This window comes from Melopsittacus undulatus, chromosome 5, assembly GCF_012275295.1.
Source record: "Melopsittacus undulatus isolate bMelUnd1 chromosome 5, bMelUnd1.mat.Z, whole genome shotgun sequence".
Lineage (NCBI taxonomy): Eukaryota > Metazoa > Chordata > Aves > Psittaciformes > Psittaculidae > Melopsittacus > Melopsittacus undulatus.
Genome location: NC_047531.1, coordinates 45,673,562 through 45,682,419, shown reverse-complemented (window position 1 = coordinate 45,682,419; position 8,858 = coordinate 45,673,562). Strand labels below are relative to the sequence as shown.

The 8,858-nt window shown below is 48.3% G+C and overlaps 1 protein-coding gene and 1 non-coding gene across 2 annotated transcripts; both read right to left on the bottom strand.

Annotated features, from left to right (window-relative positions):
* Nucleotides 1-812: 812 nt before the first annotated feature.
* RPL3 (ribosomal protein L3) lies at nt 813-8,355 on the bottom strand. Its single transcript, XM_005150342.2, has 10 exons — nt 8,290-8,355; nt 6,804-6,996; nt 6,182-6,350; nt 5,149-5,284; nt 3,770-3,956; nt 3,212-3,372; nt 2,851-2,952; nt 2,247-2,342; nt 1,645-1,764; nt 813-923 (listed from the first exon to the last, which is right to left on the bottom strand). Exons 1-10 carry the CDS (start codon nt 8,290-8,292, stop codon nt 879-881), a joined length of 1,212 nt encoding a protein of 403 aa, XP_005150399.1. The 5' UTR covers nt 8,293-8,355; the 3' UTR covers nt 813-878.
* On the bottom strand, nt 3,578-3,669 carry LOC115946738 (small nucleolar RNA U83B). Its single transcript, XR_004080779.1, has one exon. It is a non-coding gene; the product is annotated as a small nucleolar RNA U83B (small nucleolar RNA).
* Nucleotides 8,356-8,858: the final 503 nt, after the last annotated feature.

Below are 8,858 nucleotides of genomic sequence, written 5' to 3'. Positions count from 1 at the left end.
CACTGCCTTTCTTGGTATAAGGCCTCAGCCCTGACACAATGCTTCTGTGGGGACTGGTGCTGTGCATGGAGCTGATCCCTGCACACAGGCACCATCTCATCTGCCCTTTACCATCAGACTGGACTGGAACACCAGCCAAAGTGTCTCCCCAGGATCTTGAGGCACGCAGGAATACAGCACGAGTAGCACTGGCAACTCTCCCTCCTCCTTGGAGGCTGGGATGTGAAGAGTCATCACCCTCCTCCCCTGCCAGGCCAGCCAGTTTTCTCTCACCAGGCAAAGCCTTCTAGGTTGGGAATTTGGGAATACCCAGCTGCTGCAAGGCTGGAATGTGTCAGGGGACAGGATTCTGGAATACCCACCTTATGTGAGGCACACTGCATTGGCAAACAGAGTGCAGGTTACATACCCTCCATCACAGAGAAAGAGGAGGGTTTCCACAGCAACAGCCACCCACCTATGATTTAGTAATGTTTCAGTTCTGTGAAGGAGTTTCCTTTATTTCAAAACCTTTTTGATACAAAGGAGCTCTTTAGTCGCCCAGCAGAGGATTAATATGAGGAATTATGCCTCTGAAATGGCAAACACATATAGGGCTCCTGCTGCTTTGCTATTTCAATCAAGCAGAGAAACCTTGCTCTGTGCCCCACAATCTCTGCTCTCAAAAACCAGTAACGGTAGCTTCTTCCTTGTTAGAGGAACCCTGCTGATTTGGGTGTTCAGGAATTTGAGCTCTACTTGCTCCTTTGCACAGGGTGCCTGCAGTGAGAGTACGAGACATGTCGCAGCTATGCATAAACCAAGAGACAAAGTTAACTTCTTTAAAGTGTTTATTTTCTTGGTCTGAGAGCACACAGGCCACAAGACCCTTGCAGACATTAAGCTGTCTCCTCCTTAGCAATGCGATCTTTCTTGAGTGGTCCCTAAAAAAAAGAGAACAAACTATGTAAACAGCAGCCTGCACCAAAGAGCAAATCACATCCCAATCACAACCCTGCCATTTCTTCTCCCCTTGCTGCAAAGCAAATTAAGGCCAAAAAAACCCTTCAATGTTGCAGCCTGCTGGAAATTGCAAGCCCCATCCCCAGTTCCAGGTTTCAGGGTAAAGCTGAACTCAGCACAGCTACAGTGCACCATATCCATAACCCCACACGGAACAAAGAAATGCTGGTGCCACCTTGTGGGGAAGTGCGTGTGCAGCCCCCAGGCACCTGAACCATGCTCGGACCCAGCAAGGGCCTCACACCCGGGACTCCAGCCCTGCCTTCTCCAGCAAGTGACAATGAGACCACAACCCAGAGCCCACTGTGAGCACCATCCAGAGCTGCTTCTCAGAAGAAATGCAGTGCAGAGACTTCCCATGTGTCAGTGTTCAGTGCTTATTCCACACCTCATCACTGGATGACTTGTACTCAAACATGGCAACATCCCTAGGGCACCAAGTGCTGCCATAGGGGAAGCATGACCCCAGTCCAGCCTGTGGTCATAACCAAGTTGGAGGATGGACCTTCTCAACTGAAGCTACACACTTCATTTTGCAGGAATCCCAGCCCTGTGGCAGCCCAAGGGTCAGGCTACCAACTGCTATTATCTGACAAGGCAATACACAGTACAAAGCTGCCCAGCTTCAGGAAATGTCCTTACCATGAAAGCCTTCTTCTCCTCAGCTGTCTGGAAGCGGCCATGGCCAAATTTGGAGGTTGTGTCAATGAACTTCAAATCGATCTTCTCCAGGGCCCGGCGCTTGGTCTGCACAAGCAGGGACTGCAAGAGAGACACCAGGTGAGTGAGCATACAGCAGCACCCTTTCAGTCTGCCAGTATGCTGGCTACTTCTGATCACTTCCACACCCTCCTAAGTCACCCTGACCTCATGCTTTTGCTGTTACAACGTGCAAGGGGCGCTTGCCACTAAGCTAGCTGGCACCTTTGGCTTTCAAGAGTGAAGACTGGTGAGATCACACCAGCAGATGAGCCTGCCCACCAGTGTCCTTATGGTCCACAAGAATTCTCAACCCTAACGCATGCCCTGATTTGCAAACAGCCCTGTGCTGAATGAACTTCAGAAAGGATCTTGCACTGCTGTGGAGGTCACTAATAAGAGGTGCATCTGGATGCATGAGGCTGTTTTTAGCGGGCTATGGAGTCCCCTTAGCAGCAACCACTACCTGTACCAAAAGCAGCCTTAAGCTGCACCAGCTCATCTGACAGCAGGTCATAATACTGACAGAAGGTCACACTACTCACCTTGCGCAGGGTTAGGACTCTCTTCTTGGTCCCAACAACACAGCCTTTCAGCATGATGAAGTCATTGGTCACCTCCCCATAGTGGACAAAGCCTCCCTGAGCAAGGAGAGAGCAGTTATTATTTTGTATGAAGCAGGACCAATTATCACATCTGCCTACAGCTTGATGCTCTCACTTAACTTCTGGGTCTCAACCACTACCACATTCACTAAAAACGCATTTCCAGTATTACCTTTTGCTGGTCAAATTCCCTAATACAGGAATTTAGCTGTATCAAGGTTAAAAAGGCAAACGCCTTACAGCAGCAAAAAGATGCAGCTAACAAAAGAAGAGCACAAGCTGCTCTCCCTGTTAATCCTTATTTACAAGTACCATCTACAGTAGAGGTTTGTAACATCTCTCTCTACTACTGCCACATATCAAACGCAATTAGCAAGTTACACAAGTCCACACCGAGAATGACTAAGCAACACTGCCTCCCACAACTGCCAAGCTGTATCTCAAAAGCTCTTCATTCAATCATTCTGCAGCATACACCAGGCCCATTTGCCTGTTAAGATTGCAGCTCATAAGCAAACTCCCTCCACAGAGCTCAACAACTCACCAGAGGGTTAATGCTCTTGTCAGACAGGTCATAATCAGTTGAAGCATTGTTTTTGATCAGCTTTCCATCCTTGATTTGGTAACCCTGGCCAATCTTGTAGATCTAAAAATGATAACAACTTCTACTTACTAAAAGATAGGAGAAAGGTATTGTCATCAGCCAAAGCACAAATTGTTCTACACCAGGTTGGAGAAAAATGTCTACTGCACTTTGAAAATACGTGTCTTGTGACGGTTATTCAACATTACTGCCCTGAGATTACATACAGAGCTAAACATCCAAAGCAAAACTCTATTCACTGTCATGCAGCAAGTGAGCCCAGCCAGCTCTTGCTCCTTCCTAGCAGGTCAGAGAAACAAACCTTCTTATTGATTTCAGTCCGATGGTGATAGCCCTTCTGACCAGCCCGGGCCACCGAGAAAGCCACACGAGCAGGGTGCCATGCGCCAATGCAGGCCACTTTGCGCAGACCCCTGTGAGTCTTGCGGGGCAACTTTTTGGTGTGCCAGCGGCTGGTAACACCTGGAAGAAGCCAAAGCAGCCCTGTCACTAACTACTGTCAAAGAGATTCATCTAATTGTTCAACTGGTGTTTAAGCCATTTTTCAAGCTGCTGTCCTAGGCCACAAAAGGGAAGCCCAGACCCACATCCCAGGAATTCACCCAGTTTCCAGGTGAAGCACCTTGCCTCTTAACTGCCCACAGCCCCTCCCCAGCTGTCCCTTGGTTGTGTTCTCAGAAGGAAGGCAGCATGGAATGACTCCTCACAGATGTCAGGCGCCGTGCCCAGCGCTCATTCCATGGTCTCATCATTGAACCATGACAGCAGGATGGATTCACCCCCTCAGCTCTTAGTCTACACACTTCTGAAGACTCAAAACTGTATCCAAACACAAACAGGAGAACTTCTATACGTTTACCTTTATATCCCTTGCCCTTGGTGACTCCAATGACATCAATCATCTCATCCTGGCCAAAGACAGTTGACACAGGCACTTGCTGTTCCAGCTTCTCCCGGGCCCAATCCACTTTCTCAGCAACTGTGCCACCATTCACCTGGATCTCCATCAGATGAGACTTCTTCTGTCTCAGGGGAAGCAAACGCATCTAGGAAACAGGAAGAATGAAATTTAGCCCCTGAGCCCCTGTTCCTCCAAGACGGACCTTCAGTAGCTCTGTATCCTCTTAGCCCTGGCTGAATCTGTTTAACTAAATACATCCTTTCCCAAGATAAACTTCAACGTATTGAAGTCAAAGGCCCTACACCAGGTAGAAAGGCTCTAGGCTCTACTGTAGCTGAAATGGCAAGTCACATTATCTGGAAGTTATATGCCATCCACAGAACACAGAACTCTATCCCCACAGCCACCAGCCAAACTCCATCCAGGAAGAACAGCAGATAATGACAGGAATGATTTTAAACTTAAAAAAAGGAGATTTAAATTGGACATAAAAAAGGAGCTGTTTATGACTGACAGTGGTGAGACACTGGAACAGGCTGCTCAGAGAAGCTGTGGATGGACCCACCCATGGCAGTGTTCAAAGCCAGGTTGGATAAGGCTTTGAGCAAGCTCATCTAGTGGAAGGTGTTCCAGCTCACTGCAAGGGGGTGGCACTACATGATCCTTAAATGTTCCTTCCAACCCAAACCATTTTACGATTCTTCGTACATCCTGCCACACTGCAGGACACTTTGAGTAGGGTCACATTTACAGTTCTGTATTTAGCAGATGGGGACTGATACAGCTATTAACAGCAGCTGCAATATCTTTGCTATTTGGCATGGAAATACAATTTAGTAAAATCAGCAGTGTCATAACTAGACTTCTTACTGCACTCACAGCCAACTCAAAAGATTTAACTGCACCTCCCAAGCAAGCTCTCATGGCTGGTGAGACACCATCACACCTCCTCTAGCTGAGCAACAGAAGCCACCAAAAGCCTCCGAGTGTCTTCAGTCCCTACAGAATGCAGCCTGCAAGGATGCTAACAACACAAACCCCGAATTAAGTTTACAGCCTGCTTTATTTATTTATTTCTGGAATTAATAGGGCCCAGGCCTACATGGTACCAACAAAGGACAGGCAAGAAGTTCCTGCCAGGGTTCAGTCTCTTTGGACAATCCTCAAGCATTCTGTAAGCACACACCTTATACAGGTGAAAAGGACTAGTATTTGTATTGTAATAGCTAGCACCAGGCTGCAGGGGAGGGCAGCCATCTCCCTGCAGAGATGGATCAAGTTTTATGCTTCCTCCCTTGGCTGTTTCCAGTGTACATCTGAGTCCCACAGACACTTACCTGAGTGTGAGCCATGACTCTAATAACCTGGCAGTATTTCTTCATGCTATTGAAATCTTTCTCCAACTGCTTTTTGCCCTCCTCATCTTGCCATTTCTTGCAGTATTTGGTGAAGGCCTTCTTCTTGGACTTGTGCCTTCAGGAGCAGAGCAGAGACAAGGTTGGCTAAGCCCTTCATCGATCCCCAGGGAAGTGGGGATGAGCGGAAGGAACTGCCACCTCAGCTGGTTTTGGCTCATTGCCAGCTTCTAAGGACTCTTTTCCACTGGCAAGCGGAGCCTGGAGCTCATCAGGCAGTGGCAAAGTTGCCAGAGCTGAGCGGAGCTGCCATGAATTCCAAAGCACATTAACATTCACAGTACAGAAGACAAAAGACTGCAGAGAGATGTCAAACAATAAGAAAAAAAACACATCTTTAAAGCATTTGTCAAGTTCACGATATTTGCTGCAGAATACCGTAATCTCCCCACCCTTGTAAGCCCAAACTATGCCCAACAGTAAAGTCATTACTGTAACACCCTTGAGATCATTACTGCTCTACTCTGACGTCTTTTCAGCCTGCAAAGTTCATAAACAGGCTGTAAGCTCTAGACACACTGGAGCCACATTTGGGCAAATGTGCATACTTTGAATCACAACAGTGCCTGGAACAGTAATCAGAAGTAACACTTGTCTTCCCCTTTCCTGAGAAAACAGGGCTACAGTCAGGACTCGACACTCAACAACAAGCGCCAGAGGCGATTTCCTTATGTCCGCCCGTCGAAGTATCATCACGTGTAGCCTGTGAAACGAAATCTCAGGCAAGAACCAACACTGTCACCCCCATGCCAAGAAGGGTGCTAACACTGTGCTGTTACCCTCCTCCCAAAGCCATTTCTACAGCCTATCCCATTATTAGGCCAATTCATCAAGGCCAAACACTAACTGCTGAAGAGCCTCTTCAAAACACTATATTAACATAATCTTCAACGCACTAGAAGAAAAAAACCATGGCACAAGATTAAGGCCATAAGCAGAAGCCCTGATTCCTTACCAGTTCTTGTAGAAGCGACGCTTACACTCATCACTGATGTGCTCAGCAAAGATGGTCTTGAAGCTACGGAGACCACGAGGAGTCTGCACATATCCCACAATGCCCACAATGACCATGGGAGGAGTCTCTACTATAGTGACTGCCTCAACCACCTCCTTCTTGTTCACCTCTGGATGAAAGCAGAAATACGGCACAATTAACACCAGCACCAGCTATTGAAGCTCACCAAAGGCAAAATGGATGGTAGCAGTAAAACCACGTTGAGGACTGGAGAACCAGGAAAAAAACCCAAAAGCAATTTACTTGTGTCTGCCCATCAATAAGAGGTCATCCCAAGTAGACTCTTTACAGTACAGCTAAACTCAATCATCAGGTCATCTTGTTTTTAGAAACAGGACCATTAACAAGACAGACACTGCTAGACATGAGGTGTGGCTGCTGCATCATCACTCACATTGAAGGAGGAACGGTTTGGGTGTTTTATACCTCACCCATTCAAGGACTTTAAACAGAGTGAAGTCAAGCTAGGACTAAAATCCAGAGCTACCAGAGAGGTAATCTTTCACCACTCATAAAGAAAAGAAATACACCTCCTCTATTAAGGAAGAACATCAATACGTACTAGATCCAGGTCTGTCAACTTCACGGACAATGTGGGTCATGCCAGCTTTGTAGCCCAAGAAAGCAGTGAGATGGACAGGCTTGCTGGGGTCATCTTTGGGAAAGCTCTTCACCTTGCCCCTGTGCCTGCTACTGCGCTTACGGGGCAGGAAGCCCAGAGAGCCATGCCTCGGAGCTGAGAACTTGCGGTGAGACTGGAGAGAAAACAAACGTTTAGTGCTTGCTCTTCACTTACACACAATCAAGGGCCCAAGGCCAATCCTCTTCTTGCCTTGGAACATTAATATTGCATATATATATAAAGTATTTTGCATTCTAGGAATCTTTCTCAGTATCAGCTGTTTGGCTTCTAAATGACATTATAACATGAGAATGCAGTCCTTATGCCCCAACTGTGTCCTTCCTCGATTTCCTCAGCAACCCCTCCCTTTCAAGCTTATTTTAAGACACCATCAAGTCCCACTCTAGTCAGTGAGCGACACAAGCTGCCATCTGACCACAGCATGCCACCAGAATTTCAGTGCTCCTAAAAGCCTAGACAATGAGGAAGCCCAGATAACTTCACAATCTGTTTCAATGAATCAAACATAAAAATAGGCATTTCAGTCTGAAGTGGCAATAAAACACTATTTCAACATCCACCTTTGAATTAAGTCATTTGGAATAGAAACGCAGTAAAAATACAAAGCTACAGTCCTGGCAGCCTCCCTTTGCAACCAGAGAGCCATGGCTGGGTTCCAGAGAACTCAGCCCAACAAAGAATTACCCATCCAATCTTGTATCCAGATTTAAGGCAAATATTGTACAATCAGCGAACAACCAATAGCTAACAAATGTGTCATACTAAATAAAACTGGACACAAACTGCTTTAAGCAGATGGAGTTTACCAGCCCCAAAAGGGATTTTTAGGATTATGAATCTTGTGGCAGGTCAGAGCAGAAGTGAATTTTGACACCACACGAAATGCCTTCGCATTATGTGACACGATCAAACACGAAGCGTCACCTGTAGAGAAGAGGCGGTGAACCCTCTTATCAGACTGACTCCTCCACGTGCTCACACCACCCCCCGCCATGGCCTCACTGCAGGACCTTACGAAGAAGCCGCGCTCCGCCCGCGCTCCCGGCCCCAGACGCGCAGTGACCGGAGTGCCGGGCCAGGCACACGTTCCTGCCGGGAGCTCCCTAAAGATGAGCTGCGCCCTTCTCAAAAACAACAAGGCCAGCAAACTCCGCCGCAAGTCTCCTGACACACCGCCACCCAGACCCCAGCGCCTCCGAGCAGGCCCGGCCAGCGTCCCTAAGGCAAAACATCTCCCGCCCCCCGGGCCTGCCGCGGCCGAGCCCCGAAATGAGCCCCGCAGCGCCTCCCGAAAGATAAGGAGGAGGCAGAGGCACGGCCGGGCACCCGCCGGTGGCGGGATGGCGGCGATGCCCAAGGGATGGCGTGGCCAGGCCCGGCCAGCGCCACCGCCAGCAGCACCCACCATCTTGTCCCCGCGCCGGGCCGGAAGGGCCGGAAGTTGCCGAGCGAGCGGCTTTAATAGTCGCCCCGCCCCCGGGTGACGCAGGTGCGTGCCGCGCAGGGCCTCGCGAGACCTACTAAGGGAGGGTGAGCGCGCTGCGCTACGGGTAAGGAGCGGGGCCAAAAAGGTGCGGGCAGCGGATGTGCGGGAAAATCGTGCGCGTTAGGCAAACCCATGACATCCCCGTGTCATGGTTCAGATGTATATAATGTCAGTGTGTCCCACTGCAGTGCTTCTCCTCAAATAGGCTTGATATGTACTTTCCATGGAAATAATGGGTTTGTTCCAAGCAGGGAGTATCTGTCATAATGGAGCATCCCAATGTGGTGTTGACATGGTTTTATTGAACAGCTCCGGAGCCATAGGAAGCTGTAATGACCCCTGAGGCCTGACAAATATTCGTTGTAATTTGTAAGAGATGTTATGCAATGTGAAGAAATGCAGTAACAAGAAAGAAAGAATAAGATAAAATAGGTTTCACTGCTGACACTGGCAGCCATTACTGTCACATGTATTTCAACACAGAGAAA

What these genes read in the sequence shown, in the direction of transcription:
- RPL3 (XM_005150342.2), bottom strand. An exon ending in AGTTGACAGACCTGGATCTA is followed by an intron (nt 6,351 to 6,803) that starts GTACGTATTGAT and finishes GCTTTCATCCAG; the next exon opens with AGGTGAACAAGAAGGAGGTG. An exon ending in CGTCGCTTCTACAAGAACTG is followed by an intron (nt 5,285 to 6,181) that starts GTAAGGAATCAG and finishes CTGCTCCTGAAG; the next exon opens with GCACAAGTCCAAGAAGAAGG.